General features: G+C 42.8%; 4 protein-coding genes and 1 long non-coding RNA gene across 6 annotated transcripts; 2 read left to right on the top strand and 3 right to left on the bottom strand.

Moving 5' to 3' along the window:
- The first annotated feature begins 1,670 nt into the window (after positions 1–1,670).
- LOC6567121 (ras-related and estrogen-regulated growth inhibitor) lies at positions 1,671–10,253 on the top strand. 2 transcript variants are annotated; one of them, XM_032739642.2, is made up of 6 exons: positions 1,671–2,244; positions 8,850–9,051; positions 9,131–9,267; positions 9,319–9,477; positions 9,548–9,700; positions 9,760–10,253. In XM_032739642.2, the coding sequence occupies exons 2-6, from the start codon at positions 8,943–8,945 to the stop codon at positions 10,189–10,191; spliced, it is 990 nt and encodes a 329-aa protein (XP_032595533.1). In that variant the 5' UTR covers positions 1,671–2,244; positions 8,850–8,942; the 3' UTR covers positions 10,192–10,253. The 2 variants fall into 2 exon arrangements, with proteins under 2 accessions (XP_032595533.1, XP_001993293.1); XM_001993257.3 differs by lacking the exon at positions 1,671–2,244 and having other exon boundaries at positions 8,537–9,051.
- LOC116805740 lies at positions 6,618–7,519 on the bottom strand. Its single transcript, XR_004365368.1, has 3 exons — positions 7,278–7,519; positions 6,978–7,224; positions 6,618–6,908 (listed from the first exon to the last, which is right to left on the bottom strand). It is a non-coding gene; the product is annotated as an uncharacterized LOC116805740 (long non-coding RNA).
- Positions 10,254–10,547: 294 nt separating the features above from the next.
- LOC6567120 (armadillo repeat-containing protein gudu) lies at positions 10,548–13,019 on the bottom strand. The gene is made up of 3 exons (XM_001993256.2): positions 12,235–13,019; positions 10,844–12,095; positions 10,548–10,780 (listed from the first exon to the last, which is right to left on the bottom strand). Exons 1-3 carry the CDS (start codon positions 12,840–12,842, stop codon positions 10,640–10,642), a joined length of 2,001 nt encoding a protein of 666 aa, XP_001993292.1. The 5' UTR covers positions 12,843–13,019; the 3' UTR covers positions 10,548–10,639.
- A 409-nt stretch (positions 13,020–13,428) lies between these two features.
- On the top strand, positions 13,429–16,646 carry LOC6567119 (MTOR-associated protein MEAK7). Its single transcript, XM_001993255.2, has 8 exons — positions 13,429–13,662; positions 14,616–14,840; positions 14,906–15,221; positions 15,305–15,678; positions 15,741–15,768; positions 15,833–15,911; positions 15,977–16,067; positions 16,142–16,646. Exons 1-8 carry the CDS (start codon positions 13,534–13,536, stop codon positions 16,244–16,246), a joined length of 1,347 nt encoding a protein of 448 aa, XP_001993291.1. The 5' UTR covers positions 13,429–13,533; the 3' UTR covers positions 16,247–16,646.
- LOC6567118 (neither inactivation nor afterpotential protein C) lies at positions 16,628–23,495 on the bottom strand. Its single transcript, XM_032739719.1, has 14 exons — positions 23,405–23,495; positions 22,451–22,779; positions 21,521–22,384; positions 20,479–21,416; positions 20,119–20,411; positions 19,786–20,057; positions 19,441–19,727; positions 19,225–19,374; positions 19,069–19,166; positions 18,935–18,988; positions 18,112–18,299; positions 17,638–18,053; positions 17,288–17,582; positions 16,628–17,187 (listed from the first exon to the last, which is right to left on the bottom strand). Exons 2-14 carry the CDS (start codon positions 22,733–22,735, stop codon positions 16,807–16,809), a joined length of 4,521 nt encoding a protein of 1,506 aa, XP_032595610.1. The 5' UTR covers positions 22,736–22,779; positions 23,405–23,495; the 3' UTR covers positions 16,628–16,806.
- Positions 23,496–23,891: the final 396 nt, after the last annotated feature.

Below are 23,891 nucleotides of genomic sequence, written 5' to 3'. Positions count from 1 at the left end.
GGACAGGTTAGAGGAGACTTTGTTGATTGAAGCAAGAGTGCGTGGTGGGCGAGGCGAGGCTGCACACCTTTTGGCTGCTGCCGATGCGTAAACAACGGGAATGCAAAGTGACAGCAGCTATGACGACGATAGCATTTGACCTGCAGGAGGGTTAAAGTTGAAGTGGCAAAGGTAAGCGCACACTGACGCAGGCGATCATCATTAGGATTGATAGGGTTAAGACACGGGTCTGGGGCACTTCCTCAGGCATCCAAGCGTAATGAATGCACACACGCAGTGCCTGCCAAAATTAATGCTACCCCCACCCTGACGACAGTGTCATTCTAACCTGTTGCCAATTGAGACTCAGTCGCACTGGCGCTTGTCAAAACCAATTAGTGACTGAGACCCCATAGCGACTGCTGATTAACTGTAAACCCCACAGTATACTATCTTAAATACCCATTAAATCAATGTTCACTTCAGACAATTCAGACCAAATCAAGTAAAATTAATATTAAAGGTAGTGAAATGTGTATAACGATGTGACTTTATAATATATCATTCCTTCCAATGTTTATACAGGTATCTTATCTTAAAAAAAAAAAAATTCCCGAAAAAACACAGAAAAAATATAATCAGACTTTAGCATAAAAATACAAATTTAAAGTCTAGCTCGAAAAACGTCTGCATATTCTTGACTTAGTCCGTCAGGCTGATTATTTTATCTTAATATATATTCATATATACATTTAAATGATTATGATAATTAAGGTCAGAGTTGGCTGCTTCTAAAAGATACAAACAAAAGTATGTACATATACTTAAGCACACGCATACTTATGCACACCTATCCTATGTGGCAACCCACGTGCCCCACGAACGGGCTACCTCCCGATGTCAACAGGTTGCCTGTAAAAGTCTACTTGTGTGTGGCTATTTACACTGAATGTGCGCGTGCGTTTGCCTGTGCACGTGTATGTAAGTTGTATTGGTGTCTGTGTATTGTATGCTTACAGTACTCATGTCGCATAGCGGGCATAAGTAATGTTTGCTTGTTGGCCAAAAAATAATATGAAACACGTGTGGCGCCCCAAACACGCGACAAAGGTCAGCAAAGCAAAACCATTCTCCCAGCGGTCAGATCAACATGTTAAGAATAAAAAAAACCCCATCAGAGTTTTTTCATTAGCACTCACAGTACACACACACTTTTTTAAATAATTTTTTTTTTGTTTATTTAAATACTTTCCTAATTATTTTGTTTGTCCTAATTATTTTGTTTTACACGTTAGCAATGTCCGTGTAACAGTTGCAAAGCAGCTTAACAGCTGTTAACATCTCAAATGCTTATAACACTCTGTTAACTGTTGGAGATGCGCACTGTTTGGCTGGAAACCAGCTGAAATTGATTGCTGGGTGTTTTAAATAAATTTGATATACATTAACTGTAGTAACATTACAAATGATTGACTTTTTAAATAGAATGTTATTATTATATTAAATCAGATATATGCTTGTACATGCATATGTTTGTAGGCATGCTGAAGCTAACTGTTGCTGCTGCTGCTTCTGCTGCTGTTGTTGCTTCTGCTGCTGTTGCTGCTGCCGGCGTTGTTTGATTTGTTTTTGTTGCTGCTGCCGTTGTTTATTCGTTTATTCGCCAGTTTCAACGCCAGCACAACAGACGCGTCGTCGCTTGCTGCCAAACTCCTCATTGCGAAAATTCTCGTGTTGCTGCCACTGTTTGACGTGTTGTTGTGGGCGTGTTGTGCACTTCCGTGTCAGAACTCTTTTACATTTTAGAACTGCACAGAAGAGGGGGCGGTGTGTTCTCGGCTCTCTAGTTGACAACGTCGCGCAGTCGCCACGCGGTTTCCTTTTTTTTTTATTAGTGCTGCTGCCTCTGCTGCTGCGGCTGCTGCTGCTGTTGCTGCTGCTGTTGCTGCTGATGTGGTTGTTGTTGGCGGCCTGTTGCGGATTTTCATTATTGTTTTACAATGGCCTCCTGGCCACGTCGCAATAAGCAGGCATTGGCATCGGAACTACTTGGCGGGGGTAGTTTAAACATGTCCATATAAAAGCGAAATTGCTGTATGCCTTTGACTTAATACGCGACAGGAACTTCAGCGCGAAGGTATCTCAACTGATCAAGAACCAAATGTAAAACACAAATAAATTGAAATAAATAAATATCTAAAGTAATCACAACTAATATATTTGAAAAGTGTATATATAGAAATAATTTCCTGTGGCAGTAATACGGTGCGTATACTAAATTATTGTTAATGTGCTTGTGTGTGCACTAAAATTGAAAAATAATATATATATTTTAAAATTTGGTAAAATAATAAACCCTTGAGCGGTCAAATAAACACGACGTAATTAAAAAATATTCGAGTCGGTTCTTTCCTCTGTTTGTAAACAATCAAAAACTGCACAGTGGTATCCACAAGGTCAGTTCCCTGAGGGGGCTGGTGTAAGGTTTTATTTGAAAGCACCGTTGAAATTTAAGTGAGTTTAAATCTGTTAAACTGATAAGTAAGCCCTCTTGGCTACGTCTCTGACTGCTATATTGTTTATATTTTAGCGTTTCCATTGACCTCGACTGCTGGTTTTTGGCGAGATCATAATTTAGCCAAATTCGTTTTGCCTTCTCATAATTTTCGTGGTATATGCACACATTGTTAGATAGTTTTCATTCAGGTTTCTATGCTCTGCACAAGAGGTATTTGAATATCTGAAAATGAAAGCATCAAGAAAAAATCTTCAAAGACTTTTTCGAGGCTTGCTGAAAAGTTAGATACCTTAAAAATAACATAAAAGACAACTGTTTCAAATTATATTTGTTTTATCTTTTTAAATGATGGTATTACACATATTGAAGTAATAATTTAAATCATATAAATTGGCAGAAATGTTTACAAGAGTATTTCAACTTCAATGTACAGAGAAAGAAAACGTATTTTTATTCTTACAAATCATTTTTAGTAGCTGTAGATAGATCTGAATGTTTCCGGTATGATTTGTGGCTCTGACTTTGAAAAATATTTGAATAATATAAAATTAAACAAAATTGTTGATGACTGTAACGCGTGCGTTTTCATATTTGATTTGTTTGATATGTTTTAAATTTGGCAACAAGGTCATAAAAAAAAAATGATGAAAAGCGAATTTGTTGCACAGTTTGGCGGTCAATATGTGAATGTAGCAGATTGTTTGCCAAGTGCCAATCTAATGAGCGAATTGCAAAAAACCCAAACCACTGCCATAAAGTAACATACTAGTTAATGGCACCAACCGCCAGCGACACCCACACCCATTGACTGCCGGCTTTTACTTGAAAAACCACAAACAAAAGCGGTAACATTTTTATTGCCATACAACCGCAGACGACGGCGTCAGGCAACAGCCAGCAACCAGTAGCCAGAAGCCAGAAGCCAGTGAGAATTGAGTGGGGTTCATAGCACCGCTGGTGACAATCGGCGTATCATAATTCCTTGTTCATTGAGATTGAGTGTCGCCTACGCCGGGGTCATTTACGAGCCGATCGTAAAGGCATTAAAGCTGTGCGCCGCCAAAATGGAAAGCTGCAAGTTATTGATATTCAAAGTACATCAAGCATGCTACGGGTCAGGCATAAAAGTCCCAAGTTGTTAACGGCTGCTCAATGGGGAAACGTCATAAGCCTTAGCACACAATTGAAATTAATGCTCTCAAATAGCATGATGGAAATCAATGAATGCGAATTTCACATGACTTCAGTTATTAAATCGTTATATTGTAATAAGTTCAGCCTATGGATATTTATTAGTGGGAGTGAAAAAGAGAGATATTGGATTATGAGGAGTACTACAAGTGGAGTATGCCTATACACACATATAATGATAAATGTGACTAAGCATAATTGAAATCAATATACATATAAACATTATAAGTGATTTTTGTTATTATGTGAATGCTATGATGAATTTGGTGGGTATAATATTATGATAATATTTATTATTAGCACAGAATATAAAAGATATTTGCTTGATATTCAAAGTACATGTGACAGCGCTCGAGGAGTTTGATTGAGTGGACAAAAAACAAAATTACTAAAAATAAAAGCTTTTGGTTTGATTTTATCTAAAAGGTACAAAGATATAAATTTTTAGCAAGTAAACCAGATACATATGTTATTATGTGTGACAAAAAAAAAAGATTACAAAATTAATTAAAGTTGTGCTAACAATTCAAGCAAACAATTCAAATAGATTCAAGGACACACTAAAGAAGCGATAAGCTTAAAAGTATAGCTTCAGGCCTGTCCTAAAACTCTTACCATTCCAAGATAGTTATCTATCTAAACTGGCCGCTGGCCAGCTTAGGCACGTGCTGGCCTGCTCGCACCACATTAAACAACTAACACACTGAAACACTTGCAACAGCTTACCACGTCGCACACACATACATTCATACATCTTTTCTTATTTTTATTTGTGTGTGTGTGTGTGTGTTCTTTTTATAATGTGAGTACTTGCGGTTTTTGTATCATATTACTCACATTGTTCTTCAACACTGGCCATGAGTTTGAGTTTTTGCGCCCTGACCGTTATTTTTAGTTAAACGTTGCTTATCACTCACGTTCTATTCCTGCGAACCCCCTGACTGCTCCTTCGTTGCTGCCCCGATTGTTTTGGTTGCCACAATCGACAGCGCTGTGTCGGAATTTTGATGAGCAGCCCAAAATGATATTTATAACGCCTGACTCGTATTTATGAGGCTTATTTAACATAGCTATTTGGCTATTCGAGTCCACTGTTAACTTTATGGATGATAACAACACATTTGGCCCACTTTTTGTCATATTCATTTTCTTTGTTTAACATTTTAGCTCTTACCAATATATTTATTGGTTTATTCGCAGATGTTAAGCTGCACATTATTTCTTTAATGCTTGCGATTCATACAAAATAATACTTTTAAGCTCAGATTTCAGAACAATCATTGCACTGTGTTTCACAGTTTGAGCAATTAAACTTGCCAAACTGCAAAGAGTATTTAATATTTCTCAATTTCCATGTGTAAGCACTAAGCAGTGTATTTACTTTTATATCCCGCGTTATTTCTGTGGTCTGACGCCTGGCAACCGCACACAGGAATTTTTGTCATGGCTAATACTCTGTTCAAGGCTGCTCGAAGCAGACGGCTTGTATTTACTTTCGCATGCCACATGGAAATGCGCGACAAAACAAATACTTTTGGGTCGTTGAATAATGGGGGCGACGTGATTGTGAACGAGGGGGGGCTGACCGCCAACTCTTCGGCGGGACGCTGGGTCTAACAATTTTCAATTTCAGGGCCAACAACAGTGTCCATTGGCAACAGTTGCGTATGAGCCGTTTTTATACCCTGTATCCGTCGCACTCCTAAATGGGTATATTGAAGTCATGCAATCGAAGATGACAAACGAATTAGTAATCAATTTTCACGTTATATTTTGCCCAAAATTTAAACTAAATTTGTAAATATAAAAGTAAATGTTTTTTTTTAACATGGATTTTCGTCATAAATACTAAAATTTAATAGTGATTTATCCATTCGATGTCGTATGAAAGTCTTTATCTTAGTTTTAGTCAAATGTTTATCTCCTTATTTTTTCAATATGATTTCTAAGTGCGAATAATTTAAAGTTAAAAGCAAGAAATATCACACTTTTAGAATACAATAGACTAAACTACTGGGTATCTGCACGCCGATCACACTAAAGCAGCTCACTCTTAATTTTAATGTTGTTGTTAATGTTAAACTCGAGTGTCGATTGTCGATGGCTGGTAATGAAGTGAAATGACAAGCACAAATGCGTTGAACACGCAGGGGAATGAGCAGCAGGAGGAAACGGAGTGCTGGGGCTTTTGAAGGTAACTCCAAGAGTCATCAACAAGCGTTGTCGCAACTGCCGCGCTTCCCATGACCTTCGCCAAAGTGGAAAGCGGAATTGCTTTCGCACCACGGCAACCCACGGCACAACAACTACAGCTCCCGTTGACAAAATGCACGCGCAATTGTTTGGGCTATTGATGTTTTGTTATTGGTCAGTGGTTAGGTTGATTTATTTTCTATGGAATTTTGAGTAGCATAATAATCAATGTTGGCGGATCACTCGAGCCCGGCACGTGCTAGGCAACGAGACGCAACCCAGTCGTGAACTTAATTTACCGGGAACACACAACCAATTCGTATAAAATGTAGCACGCAATAAGTTTTGATAAACATAAGCAGGTCATCAACCCGATGTCAGACCCCCATCCAACTGCAAAAACCTGGCATGGGCATACCCATCCCCAACTATCTATCCCCTCAAACCGACTCGACTTTCACCAGCGACTCGACTCGACTTGAACAAGTTTTGAATTCAATGTCTTTTCTTTGCCAAGGTCCCGACGGCTTCGGTCACTGGCGCTTAATATATGCTCGTTAGGTGTTGTCAGTTGATATTAGGGTTGTTCACACAAAATCTATTTGAGTATATCTGCTGCGTATATTGTGAATTTGCATACCCTCGTTTGCAGAAGCTTTTAGCGCATTGTTGGATAATAGATCCGTCTTTAAGTGCTTCTTCAAATTATCTAATCAAATTCCGACTATTATAGTCAATACATTTTAATATCATGCCATTGGATATTGAAGGAACATAAATTGTTGTTTGCGTGTCAAGTGAGCTCTGTTTGCCTTAACATAAATCAGAATTTAACAAAATACACGCACACGACTACCCCTATTGCTTGAAGATGGCAGATATAATGTTTCTCTGAACTCATTAGTGTGCGTAACAGTTGCTGGCATTGTTTACACCTTACTCGACTGCACCACCTGCTCCACCCGAGGACCGATTCGGGACACGACTGCCACTGGGATGGCGTGTGAAAATCCATGTGTTGCTGTTGCTGTTTTTGGGATAAGAAGAAGTTATCGCAGTAATTAAATCGGAATCAAAACAAAAGTTCCTTTCATACAGCAGACGCCGCACAGACGGCGATGTTTACGAGGCCAACTAATGGACTTATGGGCGGCTGGTCAGCGTTGAGCAGCAAACTTTAAATCCATGGCAACAGCCACTTGATGCATATTCGTCCCTCGTAGTTACAAGCTCTTAATGCTTTACGTATCCGCCATGATATCCGTCCCTGTATCGGTTCAACAAGCACACGCATTATTTTCATGGCTCTTCTGGCTTTGCTTTTGTTTGCGCTTCAAATCCACCTAATTAAAAGGTAAGCAAGAATGTTTTAAGGCGCAAAAGGAAAAGTCTTAACTGTTCTAGTCCCGGTCTAGTCTGCTAGCCATGGCATAATCAGCATTCATGTGACTGCCACTCGACTATAGGTGGCTCGCACTCCTGACTACCGCCTGATGAATATTTATTGGCACAGTAGATTTTAATACTTTTATATATGTAGCCAGGTCTGTGGCGACAAATGTGACGTTCTCGCAACGCTCAAACACGAACACGAATGGAGACATAGTAGAAGCAATTATTCTACTCTTTAATGGAGAGCACAAAGGCACATTGCTTCATATGTTTGAAAAATTTGGAAAACAAATATAATATTAATATTGTATAGTTCTACATTAATTTGGAAATATTTCAGAAAGGATATTTGGATTGGTATTAACTTAATTTGACACGCTATTATTCAAAGCACCTCAAATCTTTTTTGATGAGGTTCGAGTTAATTGAGTGAACACAGTCTGCTTCTGCAATTAAATTTTGTGATCCCTCTGAAGATTAGCTGGGCTCACAAGTTCTTCATGTCATTCATCAATCAAAGTTTGGTATAAAAGCAAAGTCCAAAAAAGTCTTATAACTTGTTATAGAATTACTACATAATTCCTTACTAATCGGTAATCAGCAATTTTCCTGGTAAACTAATGTGGCAGGTGTTACGATGTGAATAATCCATTAGGTTACTTGTACTTGTGTAAGGGAATTCAAGCTTTGATTAGGCGACGATGACGACCATTTCCATTGTTTACATGGCTGGCTGGGCCAACAGTGAGGACTGCTCATACCAAACATGCACTTGGCCGTAATGTCAAGTGGCACTTGTGCAACTAAAGTGATGATTGATATTTTATTGAATTTATTTTGCAGTGTATTGCTTCCAAGTAATCGACTGATAATTGTCGGGGCGTGGTGCGATAATCATGATAATGCTGATGATGATGTATATGTCTGTGCCAATGTCCCTGGCACTGGGTCTGCCTTTGGCTCTGCCACTGGCCAGGGTCGGCGACGACAACGCAAAAAGTGTCCAATAAATGTTTCACAGTTGTCGTTGTCGTTGCTCGCATAGTTGACCTTATCGGAGGCGCAATTAAGCACACACACTCACGTATCCGTTTACAAAATAGATGGAGCCATAAAAAGCCCCATAAAACACACACACACACACATATCTCCACCCACAAACATTCATGCGTCTTGGCGTATACTTAAAATATTTGCTGGCTTTTGTTTCTGCTGCCGTCGCTGAAAAGTATGCAATAATGTTAGAAGTTGAGCCAAAAATATGCGGCCAGGTCTCGTCTGGCTTAGGTGGGACAGTTCTACTATAGATTACAGCCAGCCAAACTATGCATCCACGACCAAGCAAGCTATGACCGACTATGGAGTACCCTTTACGTAGAATGTATTAAAAATCGGAACTCTGACTGAAACTTTGGCTGATAAAGGAGTTGATGGCAGATATAATAAGGCCAATATAATCTGATTGTTTGAGACTATTATGTGGTACTTTATAATGGTGATGCTCTTGGTTTTGCCCCATTTCAAAGATTAACCTTTATTTTACCCTAAACGACCCTTTCTATTTGTCTATTTCCAGGGTATTAAAAAAGGGTTTTTCAATTATTTAGAGCAGACGCATTGTCTTAGCTCAGACCCAGGTCTCCCTAGGCTGTTTCCTTAACCCATTGAAATGAATGCCACTTCGCCAAAGTCATCGCTGGCCAAACTGGGCCTGCATACCAGCAAACAAAAGACGCTAAAGGTCATGGTACTCGGCCAGAGCGGCGTAGGTAAAACGGGTACGTGTCATTCTTAAAACAATAGGCCAGACAAGGACTTCTCTCCTACACAAGCACTCTAACATTTCGCTATTCACAGCTATGGTGGTTCGGTTTATAACCCGTCGCTTCATTGGAGAATATGATCCAAATTTGGAGAAAATATATACCTGCCAAACAACGCTGGACAATGAGTTGATTCAGTTTGACATACTGGATGCCACCGGGCAGTTGCATGTGAGTGAATTGCATTAGTTCTTCGAGTCGAATTCGATAGAGTTCTTGTAGGAGCTGGACGGCGTTACACTGGAGTCCAACATACGCTGGGCCGATGCGTTTATACTCTGCTATTCCATCACAGACAAGTGCTCCTTTGACGAGTGCAGCCGACTGAAGTTTCTAATCAACTACAACAAGCGAAGACGCAAATTGGGCTCTACCAGCAAGGTAAGATCTTATCATAAATGGATCACTGTGCAAATAAACGGAATCCGTTTACTATGTGAATCTTTTGCAGGACTGCGGACTGGACATACCTTGCATACTGGTTGGCAATAAGACAGACCAGAATGGCGACCGCATGGTCAGTCTGGAGGAGGGACAGCGCCGTTTTCGAGAGCTCTCGTGCGCCTGTTTCCATGAGATCTCCGTTAGGGAGAGTATTGACCAGGTGCAATCAAGATTATTGATTTTATTGGCATACACTTTCTTAAAGCGTTATTTTCACAGGTGCAAAATGTATTCCGCGATGTGTTCCGTTTTTGGCGTGTATTCAGTAAATTTCCAAAGCTCAAACGTTCCACCAGCGATGTGGCGCATGCAGCCGATGGCAACTTGACACCCGATTCCGGCTCTTGTTCCTTCTACGATTCGACGCCCCTGGGCGTGGCGCGACGCTCATTTTTGTTCATAGGCAGCGCCTGCCAGGAGGAGAGCAGCGGCGATCACACCGAGTCCACGGACGACATTGCCAGCAGCAGTCTAGACAGCTCCCGCAGCAATATCGATGCACCATTCCGTAATCGCGCCTCCACCGACGGCACTCTCCTGTCTAGGCCCAGACGGTGGCGCTTCCCACCTCCAGGTTGCCTGATGCCGCACACGAATCGTGTCGAGCGTCGCATGAGCATCTCGACCAGAGGCAGCAATGCCAGCTACTAAGAACAGCGGTCATTTAGTTAGTCCAATTATTGCGCCAAATATATTTATAGCTAAATGTTGAATATTATTGGATCAGATTTATTTAATAATAATACGCTTAACTGTCTGTTATATCTGCGCCAGACAAAGTGTCAAAATTCGGGTAAATGTCACAATGCTAAAATGGGGTAATATTAAATATAAATGTGGTATTAAATTGGAGATCACATCAGATCAAAAAGCCCATACAAAATGATGGCTCTGCAAAGCTTAGACGTATCTCGCTCTCAAATTTCTTTCGAATTTCGAATTTTTGAATGACCAAGAAGGCTTTTTGGCAACTGTTGTCGGCTAATAATACTCTGGTAATACGCAGATCTATTTGGGGTTACATTTATTTTCACTCGAAACAATTTAAACAATAACCAGATAATAAATATGAAGAGTATGAATGACCCCGGTCCGTGGATTAGTCGTCGTCAATCTTGAGCATATACTCCTCGGCACGAAGGGCAAGTTCGCGTATGTTGCGCAGGCAGCCAGCGGCAGCAAGTTGCAGCTCCTTGTTGGTGGAGCCAATGCACTCTAGCAGGAAGGGCACCACACCGCTCTGTAAACAGGGGAAGCAAAATGTAATTAGCTGGGATGAGTTCAACGGCGAATGGAGTCTAACCTGGTGCATAGTGATGCAGTTCTGTGGATCCATTGATAGTTTCTCCAGTGCCATGGCCGTGGTGCGATGCACCATCGGATTCTCGCTGGTCATGTACGTGACAATGGGCGTCACGGTGCGCAGTCGTCCCAGCTCCTCGGTGTTGTTGCCAAAACAGGCGCAGGCTGCGACGGCCGCTGCCAGGTTCATGCGCAGCATATCATCCGTGGTGTTCACCAGATCGGCCAACTTATAAATGACACGAAGATCCGTCAGAATGGCCAGATTGGTCTGATCCAATGCGATGGTAGCGATCGCTGCGCAGACTGCCGACAACACCATGATTTCCTTAGACTTGAGCAGACCCACCACCAGCTCCATGGCACCGACCAGGCTGCGCACCAGCTCCGCCGAGTCGGTGGCATTCCTGACGCATGGACAAATCGCATATGCAGCATGTGCTTGGACTTGAGGACTGGTGTTCTTGAGTAGTGACCAGACCAGACGCACCGCATCCAGTTGCTCCAGAATGCGCATACTATCTGCATCCTCAGCGCACTCCTTAATCGTCTTGGCCAAGTTCTCGAGCAGCGGTGAATGCGATGAGTTGAGCAGCGCCACCATCGCAGGCAAACCACCAGAATTGCGGACGGCGACTCGATTATTCTGGAAGCGCACACACTCGGATAAGGCGCCGGTCACATTGGTCAGAACGTCATCACTTTCATCGCCGAGCAGGGCAACGAGATGATGCACCACATTCATATCATTCAATTGCTTAACATTCTCATCCGACATGGCACACATCCAGATGGCACCCGTTGCACCCTTAAGCAATGGTTTATTATCCCGTATCGTCTTATCCTTGATAATGAGGACCAGTGGCTCCAATCCACCCGCTTCTCGCACCAATTCCCTGGTGGTCAAATCGAAGGCGCACTTGTACAGCGCCGTGCTGCCCTCAACCTTGAGATCAACGCTCTCCGAGCTCAAGTGTAGCACAATGTCTGCTATCATGCCCTCTGTGGTAATCGCCAGTTGGAACTTTGGCTGCGATGAGCATTTCTGCACAGTGCCCATTATGGGTATGACCACATCGATGTGAATGGACTTCAGCAGGTTGGCCATCAGAGGAACAATGCCGCTCTTTCGCATCTGTTCCATATTGTGCTTGGAGTCAGCCAGTGTCCAAAGAGCACGTGACCCGGCTCGTGCCATGTCCAAGCATTCGATTTCCTCAACGGAAAGTTGATCGCGTGGCGTTAGCAATATGCTGCAACAGATTGGTAATATATACATATATATATATATATATATAAATATATATTTGTAGATTGCTATTGCATGTGGGTTTTTGTTTTTCGCATATGTTTTCCGAACGCATGAATTACGAGCTTGATTTTTAGACTTACCTCATCTTGATATCCAGCAAATCGACCAGCTTGGAAATGCCTCCACACTGTCGAACATATTTGCGGGCCAGACGCACTTTGCTCACGTTGGAGAGCGTTTCGGCTGCCATCGTCTTCAGATCCCTCATGGACGAGCTGAGTATGTCAACAATCAGCGGTATGCCATCCAGATCCACAATCGTCTTGCGTATGTCAATGTTGAGTGTGATATCGGAGAGGACGGTGAGGGCGCCCAGGCAGCACTTGGTGTCGCTGCACTCGAGTATGTTGACCAGGACATCGAGGCCACCAATGTCTTGGATGGCAAACTGATTGATTTGCGTGCGCAGATCGTAGTCCTGCAGACAGCACAGGGACACTATTGTGGCTGTCTGATTGCCCGCCTTGATGTATTTGACCAGCTTTTGAATGTTGTAGTATTCGGCGGGGATTTCGGCAGCACGTGCCACATCTTTCCAGCGTTCCTCCTCATCCGTCGAGGACTCCTCTTCAGTGGTATCGGAATCATCGAGAACCACGGGACGTTTGTCCCTAGAGAAGCGATCTGGACAGGAACCGCATTGTTCTCGAATCTTACGCGATTTTCGAGGCGCAGCAGGGGCAATCATTGTGTAACTCGATGCTTTCAATAAATATTTACTTGCTGATGATGGCCTTTTGCTGTCGAACAACTTGGATGTTCAGAAATTTTTGTGTAGCTTACGTTAAGGAATTTCAAATGTTAGTAAAAATATCGATTTAATAACATTTGTTTCCGGGGCGACGACGCTAACAATGTTTACGTATGTGTGCTTGAGAATTTGTGCGAGTACTTGAATAGGCATACTTAAATCCAATTCAAATACTATAAAAAATAATTTTGATTTTGTGTTTTTCTGTTTTTAGAATGTTAAGTGTCAGTTTCGCACGGTAAAATGGTTGCTATTTATATTTGTAGATTATGGTAATAACTAAGAATAATAGCTGTCTTATCTTAATTTCGACTGTATTTAGTCTACTTATTTGAACACATAAGTTTTCTGCGAGTTTCTCGATTAATTACTTCACCATTCAAAAAAAACCAACTGAAATTGAAAGAACGCGCCAAAGCAGTGCAATTCTTTTTCAAATAGCAGAGATGGTAACACTGTAATGCAGCTGCGGAACGGCGAATTGAGCAAGCAGTGCTTGAGTGGCGTTGGCACACGGTCACACTGGACAACAGCTGTGCTTTGTGTGTGTTGTGTTTTCTTTTTCCCCAATTTAAAAGAGAAGCCATCAGTAAGGTGTTTACTTTCTATTAAATACATACGCATTATCATGGGCAACACGAGTGGTAAAAAGGAATCGGACAATGTGTACACATCTGAGGAGCTGCGCTTCCTAGAGACGGCCTATCGCAACGCCTCCGGTGGTGCATTAGAGAAATTAACCTCAGATCGACTTGTGGTATGTGTTAATTTCTTTTTGTTTTCCTTCCGTGTTTTAGGTCGTTGCACTTCAACTAGCCAAAAATCAATTAAGCGCAGTCGCCTGCAGTGCGCTGCAACGGTCACAAGTTCAAGGTTTACTGCGGCAGCAGGAGCAACTACTCCGCTTTAACTGTCATGCGACTCCGCAAAAGGCACAGCCAAACACACACAAACACACACACACATACATCCATATAACGATGTACGGGTAATGCCAACGTCATCAATATTATCAATAACAATTTGCATTGATTGTTAAATTCGTTGTTAAGTTGAAAGTGGCGTTTTGGTTTATCTAATTTGTTTGCCTTGCGCTTTTAACGCATTTGTGGACTTTTTGTGTGCTTTTGTTTTGGTTTTTGCGTTTTTATTTGTTTAGTTTGCTTGCTAACGAATTACCCGTGATTCGAATGGGGCTGCTCATAATTATGTCAACGAAATTGAATTTAAAATAAACAATAGAAGCGACGAATACAGGAAATGTCTGCATTAAACATACATTGTATTTTTGTATTTCTCTCGTGCTTTCCCCCCATGCCAAAGCATTTGACAACGATCGCATAATTTGGTTTATTAACTAAGCATACCCTTGCAGGGGATACCACAATTTGTGCCACTTGACATGTAACGCTCTAAAATGTATTAAGATTATGTATATGGGTTTGTATAACATATGTTTTCTAGATCGCGGTGTCCCTTAGATGCAACGTGTCGAAAATCAATTTCTTTTATCATTTTTTTCGATATCTCCCCTAAACTTGGCTATTCCGAATTTTGTTATAATGAAAATATTTGTATATATATGTAACGTGAAATATCACAAATATAGATATGTTCAAGGGTATCTAATCTTCGGCACCACGTGGCTAATAATTGTGTTTCGTTTTTTTTTATTTCCATGACGTGTTTTGTTTCTTTTTTGTTAAACAGGAAACATGGTCTCAGACAATTGAGCGTTCCCTAGCCGAGAGCACGGCTCAGTTTCTGTTTATGCCCACGAAGCCGGGCCAACAATGTATAAATATACCGTTGAAGAAATTTGGCGAACCCTACTATATTATGGAACGTGGCACCATTGATTTGAAGATGCAACTGCTACTGTCATCGATGGAACGCAGTAGCAACGACAGCTTCAACATCAAGCAGCTGGAACAGGTGAGCGGACATAATTTCTTAGTTATTGAGCAACTGTTTACTTATTCAATGTATTTTCCTTACAGTACATACACTCGATCATTAAGAGCTATGTGCACCTGGAAAGCACTGCAAAGACGTCCAACATTAAGGAATGGCAGGAGATGGGCTTCATTACCACAGAACGGTCGCTCTGCAGCTTTGCCAAAGGTCTGATGCGTAATCTCACTAAGGATATGGAACACACTCTGTCCACTGATGCGTTGGAACGCTGGTTGCATGTGACACCCCAGTTTCTGCAGCTGTGGCGCGAGGTATTCGCGCAGCTCTACACACGCCACGGTGGCAGCAAGCGCACAATTATCAAAGAAGTGGAAATTCCCATTCTGCCCCAACTGTGTGGTATGTGTGCTCAATATGTTTACACATATTGCATCTGTCAATGAAATGAGAAACGTAAATCACACACTTTTTACACTTTGCAGATGCACCGCACAACAGTAATTATCGGCCGATCATCGAGCTGCCACATGTGCTGTATATCAATGCACAGCTGCCGCGCGAGATGCGTCATAAATGGCGTTTCCTATTCTCATCCAAAATCCATGGCGAAAGCTTCTCCACCATGCTTGGCAAGTTGACGGATAAGGGACCGACGTTGTTCTTTATTGAGGATGAAGATCAATACATATTTGGTGGCTATGCTCCTGAATCATGGTCACTCAAGCCCCAATTCGGTGGCGATAATACATCGTTGCTCTATACGCTCAGCCCGGCCATGCGCTGCTTCACCTCCACTGGCTTCAATGACCACTATCAGTATCTGAACTTGAATCAGCAGACAATGCCCAATGGGCTGGTAAGTATAAATATCTAACTTAAATTTCCATCGATCAGATTTAACTTGTGCCATATCTATAGGGCATGGGCGGACAGTTTGAGTTCTGGGGTGAGTACAATCACATTTTCAACCGGCAATTTGAATAAATTCATAAATATCCTTTTTTATTTAGGTCTATGGCTGGACTGCATGTTTGGCGAGGGTCAGAGTGTCGAGAGTTGTACCACATATGGCGACTATGTGCAGCTGAGGTGCGTTATAGTCTCAATCACTGTTTTAATGCTCATTTAAAAAATCACATTACATTCATTTGCAGCAAACGCAAGCAATTCAAAATACGTAATATGGAGGTTTGGGCTGTAGGCGATTTGCCTGTCAAGGATGATGAAGAGGGCGGTGATGGTCAGGTAAACTTTTGTTTTATAAATAAAAAAGAAAATCAATCAAATCAGAGTTCTAATTACATTTATTTTAACTGTAGAAACGTTCCATTCTGGATACCAATCTGGAGGATCGTGCCATGCTGGAGATCGCTGGCAAGACAATGCATTCGGATGGACTTCGTGAGCCGGGCATGGATGATTGATGGCGGTCGTTGTACAAGGCTTTGAGTGGAGGCTTGGTCTTATCATGTTTAAGAATTTATAGCACTATTTCTCTGTTGGGTGTGCGCTTAAATCCTATACATATTTACTTTAGCCTTAAAAACCTTACACACACACAAATAAGAACAAATTGTGCGAACAAAATTGTATTTGTTCTATCCATTCCTACGAACTTTTGTTAAGCGAATAATGTTAATATATATAGAGATATATACGTATATACAATGTATTATGCATAGTGTCTATGTAATACTGAGAGTATTGTTGTTGCGTTTTAGGATTACAAGTGAGTGAACATTTCAAAAGCAATATAATATATCGTCGTAAACCTCTTTTTCCGCGTTCAAATAAATCGCAAATTGTTTGCTGAACTCAAATTTATTACTACAATTTTTAAGCTATCTATGGATTAATATATATGTTGATATATGGGTGTTTATGGTGGGTTCTCTAAATACAAATATTTACTTTCCATGGCAATTAGAATAGTTTCTAAAACTGTTACTTGCTCCTTCATTATTAAAAGTAATTCATTTGTATTTTAAATATCCACAGCGTAACCGGAGAGCGTCACACCTGGTGCAATCTCCTCCTCGACGTAGGAGCCCGCCTCCTCGAAGGAGCGTGCATTGCTATCCTCAAAGCTGCGTCCTACGCTTGCCGGCGTCTGGCGCAATGGCGGTGCACGTTGCGCAAAGTTGCGTGCCACGCCATAATTGCCGTTACTTTGATTGGAGTACTGGCCACCCTCATCATCGTAGCGGCGTCCCGTTGAGCGCAACTTGGGTGCCTGGAATGTGTGCTGGTGCTCGTTGCCCGAGTCCTGGCGATTGTGGAAATCATAGGTGCTTGTTTCGGAACCGCGCGGATAGTTTGTCTTCCGTAGCATGGCCTTGAAATTGAATGGTGGGTCCTCAGAATTCTGTAAGGTAAATGATGCCATGATTAACACATTCTGGTATAATGATACACTGGACAGATTTAAGAAACCAAGCGGTTATTATAATTCATTCGTTACTTACATCATCCTCATTGCGTCGCGCCATATTCTGGAGTTCACGTATCGGATCTGATGGGGGATACGAGGAGCGTTGCTGATAGTTGCGCTGCTGCTGCTGATTGGCATTATTTCGATAGTAGTTGGATGAGGGCTGGGGCGGCGGTGGTGGTGGCGGCGCCGCATAGCCCTTCAAGGAATTGCGACGAGATGCAGACCGATGGACGCCCCAATTACCGCTCATATTATTACTTTGGTAGTTGCTGTCGTAGCTGTTGTAAGCATTATTGTAGGCATTCATATTCTTTTGCACTTGATTTCTGGAAAGAGAAAACTTTTGATGAGAACCCAGATGGGATTAAGTTTTGTGCTAACCTCCTGAGCTGCTGGGGATCTCGAAAGTAGCTTTGATTGTAGATATTATCGCTCTCGCCCATGCGATCCCAGTTAGTCTGACAGGCCTGCTCCTTCTTGTATGCATTGTAGGTGAGCAAACAGGAGGTCATCGAAGGATTCCGCTGCAAGGGACTGTCCCATGGCTCGTCGTCCTCCGCCTGGTGCATCAGCAGGTGGTTGGGAAATGATTGACGTGAAATGGAATTGGCTGGGTCGACCATATATTGTGTATCGTAGAAGGGTATCTGATCCAAGCGGAAGGGCATCTTCTTGATGGGCACGGGCAGCGGTCCCAGTTGCGAGGAGTTCACCTCTCGCATATTAATCCGCTCGAAAGGCACCGCACGAGTGCATTTGTTTAAACCAGCCACCATGCGCTGATTGTAGATGTGCACCTGTGGGATAAAGTTCGATTGGTTAAAACCAAGGAGATCAAACAATGCGTTAACTTACTTGCTGCGATAGATTGACCAAGTCCTGGAAGCGTGCGGCGCGATAATGTAACAGCACCTGGAAGATGGACTTCTCACGCCACTTCTTCGCATAGGGTCGAATGAATTCCGCTGTGTTCTCATTGAGCTGTCCGGACTTCTCGTTGACCAGCGGAGGCAAACGCACGCGGTCTCGGAAACCCCGATAAGCTAGACGGAAAAGTGGAATAAAGCGAGAGAGGGAGAGAGAGAAAGATAGAGATAGAGGGAGAAAGAGAGAGAGAGAGTGAGAAACAGGGCAGGTTAGTGGCCAGTTAGAATTGCGGTCATTGTGGGGAGTCGCCTTAATTTAATTAAATTTTCATTTATTTTCTATGCAGCACTTATAATTCATCTCTGTGGGGTACCAAGTCGAAGGTGTCTAAGCCGATTGGTTGCATCAGCAAGAATTGGGTGGTGCTGTTTCATTTGTGAGTGGTATCACCAAAGAGGTCGCACTAAGCGGCTTAAAATCAACATCAAGCATAGACCCTACACCCCTAATGGAAACTTGTGGCTTGATTACTTTGATATTTTATTAGTAGTATGTAGTATTTGTATGTAGTATTGGTAGTGCTATTCCCACCCGAGGGTTATAGTGCCCACATGGACATTGCTTGATTATGTAAATTGTAATGGGAACTAGTCCTCGAATGAGGCCTGTTCAATTTTGGAGATGCGCACCGCTGCGAGAGCCTCGTCCTTGCGAGTTTCCAGAAACATTTCGTCAGCCTCCGATGGTGTCTCACTTATGTCGATACGTTCCTCTTCGTAATCTCTAAGTTTATCAAGAGCAGTTTTTTTACCTTTTTGTATTTTGGATGCGGCCTCATCATGCTGTCCAGCTCCCTTCTTGCCCACTGTATATGATAGACAGAGTTTTAAGGACTTGTTCAAGTCAACAACAAATATATATATTGTGGAATCTGGCGACACTTACATTTAAAGACCTTGCCGCCTTTGACGCGCTTGCGTGCGAGCAAGGCACGCATCATTGACTGCACCTTGATAACCTTCTTCACCTGCAGCTCATATTGTCTAAAGAAGTGAACGGCTGTTAAGTGAAAAGTATGAGCTGGTCCCGATCTGAGCTCACCTGGCCATAAACTCATCATTGTAGTAGCGCAAGAATACCTTGGTCTTGCCCAGAGTCCAGCCCTCCATTTTCAAACGCAAAAACAATAGGCGACAATTTTCTTGGGTCATCTCAACCGGTTCATCAAAGTCAAAGGCCAAAAACTGATAACTGTCGAAGCACAAAAAGGACTTTAGTCGAACACACCTAACACTTTAAGTTAGGGACAAAGCTTACCGCTTGAGGAACTCATCGAAGGGCAAACGTGTGGAGTAGCCACGCTGTCTAGCGATAACTGTGTCCAGAACACCCAGTGCCTTCATCTGCTGCTGCACAACGTCCGAGTGGAAGGCACGTGGCTTGTACTCGAGATCGGCGCGTATGCAACGCACAAAGTGAACACCCAGATTCGCGTTCTGGCTGAGCATTTTGAGAAGCGTCAAACAGGTGAAACGGAAATTGGCGGCCATGGTGCGAAGATTATTCACTTGCGAGATACAACCAGTGCTGAGCGTGTTGAGATTCTTTAAGAAACATCCACATGTGAATCGAGGCATTTAAGTAATTTGAATTGCAACTCACGTATGACTTGCGCTCTGTTTCATCCTTATGCTGTACGGCCTCAAAGGGCATGGTTAAATTGCCAGCTTTAGTTAGCTGATTGGTAAACATGAGCATGATGCTCTCGTCCAGCGAGGAGCGGAACGTTTCGATCATCTCGGGCGGCACAAAGTCGCGATTGATGTCGGTGAAGGCGCGCGTATCGTAAATGATGCGGCCCGTATAATGGGCCACAGATAGCTCAGTGGCAGTGTGCTTCTTCACGAACTGGCTGTGCTTTTCCGACACGCGATCTATAGAAAAAAAGACCAACAAAGATAGAGGAAAGTCCGCTGAGTATGTCTCTAGACATACCCATTATCAAGTCCTGATCTTGACAGGAGCGCGAAGCATCGTCAATGATATAGAACAGGCCATCGGGCTTGGTAAGGAGATTATCAAGAGCTGTCTTGTTATCATAAAAGTTAAGATTAATGGCATCAATGTCCTCGGCTTCCATTTCCAACATTTCGCTAATGAAAATGCGCTGATTGTAATGATACTGCATCTGCTCATTCAACGTGTTGATAATCAGTTGCTCCAGACCATTGCGATTGAAGCACTCAAAGCCAAACATATCGTGCACGATAATGGCATTCGTATCACCGCTATAAAGTTAAGAATTCATAAGATAGATAGATAGATAAGCTATAGTGTTCTGGGGCAATTACGTACAAGACGGCGCGTGGAAATGACATGTTCATGTTGATCCTGTTGATGATGAAGTCAACCAAACGCGAGTAAAGTGTGGAGGCAACCGCATCGCGAGCATCTCGTGCTTCCTCTGTCGTATACTGGCGTCGCTCGGCTATACCACCCTTGACCATTATGAAATTGGTCAGGGACCACATGAACTTCTTTTCGTCGACACGCAGCAGCTCCGCAATGCGTGAGACCATGTCAGAGTTCTCCACCTCGGCATTCTTGCCCGACTGGCGGAATCGTATGTTGCCTATGTTGAGAATGGCAGCGAGCACTTTTCGTACCGTTTCCAGCTGCTTGTGATTGAAGTCCAAATCGCGAAGAATGTTCTCGAACTCACGGAAACGCTCCACATTGCCCTCGGGGTCGTCACGACGATACTTGAGCTTGGACGGGAGCACATCTGGCGGTATGCGGAGATAGCGATAATTCCGATCCGACTTCAAATTGTAGTCCTTCAGCTGATTCTGCTGATTGATAAAATCATAGAAATAGTAAAAGATGTGAAAGTTGTGCTGGCTGCCATCGGTGGTCGCCACACGCAGCTTCTCCAGCATATACATGTTGAAGACGGCGCCACTCATCTTGCCCGTCTTGCCAAAAGTCAAGTAATACTGCAGCACACACCGGGTGGAGTCGTTATTAACTGGTGTGCCAGCATTCACCATCATTAGTATCGCCTTGATGGAGCTCTCGACGCGACCAGTTGCGCCACGATTTCCATCGCCCAAATAGCAAAGATGCTTGATTAGCAGACGGGCATTGGTCGATTTTCCCGAATAGCTTTCGCCAGAGAACACTATGTGCTGCGGTTCACGGTGGTGCAGCATGTCCTGATAGGCAATATCAGCCACGGAAAAGATGTGCGGCTGATTCTCCGAGCGTGACTTAAATTTGTACTTGGCATGAAACTGTAAAATATACATAGAAAATATGTTGGTTGTTTATGGAATTAAAGTGTTGCACATGAAAATCAAATTTTTTGTGTTGTTGTTGTATGCAACAACTAACCCACCTCATTGCTGAACTCTTGCTTGATCTCATTGGAGTTGAGTGATAGCAAAATGTCACCAATGAAGCTGTAGGACTCGCCCATCTCCATACGATTGCGCAGCGAGTCGAGAATGCTCTCGTCCACTGGATTCTCCAGAGCTGCCAGGTCCTCGGGGTACATACGTTCCGGCTTCTCATCGAAACGCTTGATATAGCCACGATCCACAAACAGTTCGGGTTCCTTGATCAATGTCTTCACATCGCGTGCTAGCTCCAACATCTCGGCTAGATCCGAACACATCTCCTCCTCGTTCTCAATGAGCTCCGTTAGAAACGGATGCTCCACCATTTCCACCATCATTGGTCGATTCTCCGGATTCTTTTCCAGGCACTCGGAAATAAAGTCATTGATCTGCTGCGACCAGTTCGTGGGCCGCGTCAATGTGGGTGGCGGATTGCGCACAATGGCAAACATTGCCCTCGTTGGATGCATGTCCGCAAATGGAGGTTTACCATCGGCCAGCTCAATGGTGCTGATGCCTAAAGCCCAGACATCGGCACGCACCGTAATATCTGGTTCACGGGACTCCATGGCCTTCACCACCTCCGGTGCCATCCAGCAGGGCGAACCAATGCAGGTGCCCCGTTTCCCCATTGTCGACTCCACCTGGCGCGACAGCCCAAAGTCACAAAGCTTAACACGACCACTCTTGGTCAGCAGAATGTTGTCGCCTCGTATGTCGCGATGCAGAACATGATTGCGATTTAGTTCGATGGCAGCGCGACATGTTTCCCTGATGATGTACGCAATGTGCTCCTCTCGCATGCGACGGTCCAGCTTCAGTAGCTTATTGACCATGTCCACGGCGGTACCGCCAGAGCAATACTTTAAGGGATTAACGCATTGTTAGTTGTTCTCAGCTCTGTGTACACCTTTCATTTAAGTACTAACCTCCATAACGAACCAAATTTCATCGGGTCCATTGGGTTTTGATAGCTTGTAGACGCCATAGAATTCGGGAAGATTGGGATGAGCGCAGTAGTCGCGCAGAGTGCGATATTCCTCCTCAATGGACACCTGATGCTCCTCATCATAGTGCTGTATCTTCAGCGCAACGATGCGATCATTGTCCAGCTCCTTGGCCCGAAAAACCTTTGCATTGACACCCTGTGCAATCTCCTCATATATCTCAAATTTATCTGTCGGATCCGGCAATTGCGCGTACGGTAAATACATTTTCACTCAGTTGACCAGGACTCACTCACAGGACACAAAATTAGCTAAAGTGTTTGATTGTGCTTAGATTACGCAAAGATCAAATGAGGTTTCTCCTCGATGTGCTGTTGCTGCAAATTACATTAGGCATTGGCGTTGCATAACTGCATTGAAATGGTTTCACCCGATTACCAGCGAGGGCGGCTTGGGGTGGAAATCACTATTGAGAATGTAAATTTATGAGACCGTGAAAGGTCTTAGTTGGCTAAAGTTAAAACTGCGTAGTTAACCTATTTCTAGTAATAGAAGTTACAAAATGTAGGTACAAACAAGTCTCAGATCTCTGAGTTGTCGATTTTCAATCTTTTTCCTGAACGTGTCCCTTCAAGGATACCAATTAATTTATTCTTAAACTATTTGATTATACTCACAGGATAAAAGTAATTGACCAATTTGATCAAGTTAATCGAAATTAATAATTGAAATGTGAAGTTTTCTTCTATTTTTTTATAAAAATTATTTCTTGTTTTGAACAGACACTTTTGTTTAGGAAGGGGCTCAAACTTGATTCCTTCTTTTACATTTTCGCCAATGACTTGATGAAGTAAAAAGTTTTGATGTAGAGGTTTTTGTCAGTTATGTTGTCTTAGATTTAACAGCAACAACCATCGAGTATCCTTTCGTACAGACCTTTGTCTTGTGCTTAGTTAATTGTCACACCACAAATGTTGATAATATCCTTCCGTTTTATTTTTTGTCAAGTATTTCCTCGAACCGACCGCACGCTTGCAGCACGTAGCGCTGCAGAAAGCCAACTGAAAGTTGTTCAAATGGATTCTTCGGCTCTTTACTACTGAGCCAATGAAGCCCCGCAACGGCGTTTAGGCATGTTGGCCAATTGCCTATTCCACTTCACGCTGAATTGGCCAGACCCACCTTGGGCAACTAAGTATTTAGCCAACTAATTGAATTAGTTCTATAGTCGCAAACCGAGCGATATTCACGTGCAGCAAAAACCAGACAAGCGACAGAATTGGTTGGCTTGAGAGATGGGCAGAATTGAATGAAAGTCAGCTAATTGACAGACTCTAAATCGTGTATCTTATTATTCGCAAGTATTTACAAGTATTCGTAAATGAAATCCACAGCTAAACTAAGCATAAAATGTACACACTCA

Source organism: Drosophila grimshawi, unplaced genomic scaffold (assembly GCF_018153295.1).
Source record: "Drosophila grimshawi isolate 15287-2541.00 unplaced genomic scaffold, ASM1815329v1 contig_1377, whole genome shotgun sequence".
Taxonomy (NCBI): domain Eukaryota; kingdom Metazoa; phylum Arthropoda; class Insecta; order Diptera; family Drosophilidae; genus Drosophila; species Drosophila grimshawi.
This window is presented reverse-complemented; position numbering and strand designations above follow the sequence as displayed.

Excerpts from the sequence above, each read along its gene's own strand:
- LOC6567120 (XM_001993256.2), bottom strand. The coding sequence starts at position 12,842 with ATGATTGCCCCTGCTGCGCCTCGAAAATCGCGTAAGATTCGAGAACAA. Across the intron at positions 12,096-12,234 it reads TTGCTGGATATCAAGATGAG|CATATTGCTAACGCCACGCG; the intron begins GTAAGTCTAAAA and ends AATCTGTTGCAG. Across the intron at positions 10,781-10,843 it reads ACTGCATCACTATGCACCAG|AGCGGTGTGGTGCCCTTCCT; the intron begins GTTAGACTCCAT and ends CCCTGTTTACAG.
- LOC6567119 (XM_001993255.2), top strand. The coding sequence starts at position 13,534 with ATGGGCAACACGAGTGGTAAAAAGGAATCGGACAATGTGTACACATCT. Across the intron at positions 13,663-14,615 it reads TAACCTCAGATCGACTTGTG|GAAACATGGTCTCAGACAAT; the intron begins GTATGTGTTAAT and ends TTTGTTAAACAG. Across the intron at positions 15,769-15,832 it reads CGGACAGTTTGAGTTCTGGG|GTCTATGGCTGGACTGCATG; the intron begins GTGAGTACAATC and ends TTTTTTATTTAG.
- LOC6567121 (XM_032739642.2), top strand. The coding sequence starts at position 8,943 with ATGAATGCCACTTCGCCAAAGTCATCGCTGGCCAAACTGGGCCTGCAT. Across the intron at positions 9,478-9,547 it reads AATTGGGCTCTACCAGCAAG|GACTGCGGACTGGACATACC; the intron begins GTAAGATCTTAT and ends AATCTTTTGCAG. Across the intron at positions 9,701-9,759 it reads TTAGGGAGAGTATTGACCAG|GTGCAAAATGTATTCCGCGA; the intron begins GTGCAATCAAGA and ends TTATTTTCACAG.
- LOC6567118 (XM_032739719.1), bottom strand. The coding sequence starts at position 22,735 with ATGTATTTACCGTACGCGCAATTGCCGGATCCGACAGATAAATTTGAG. Across the intron at positions 18,300-18,934 it reads CGCATCCAAAATACAAAAAG|CTTATCGGGGTTTCCGAGAC; the intron begins GTAAAAAAACTG and ends TTTTCCGTCTAG. Across the intron at positions 17,583-17,637 it reads GATCCCCAGCAGCTCAGGAG|AAATCAAGTGCAAAAGAATA; the intron begins GTTAGCACAAAA and ends TTCTCTTTCCAG.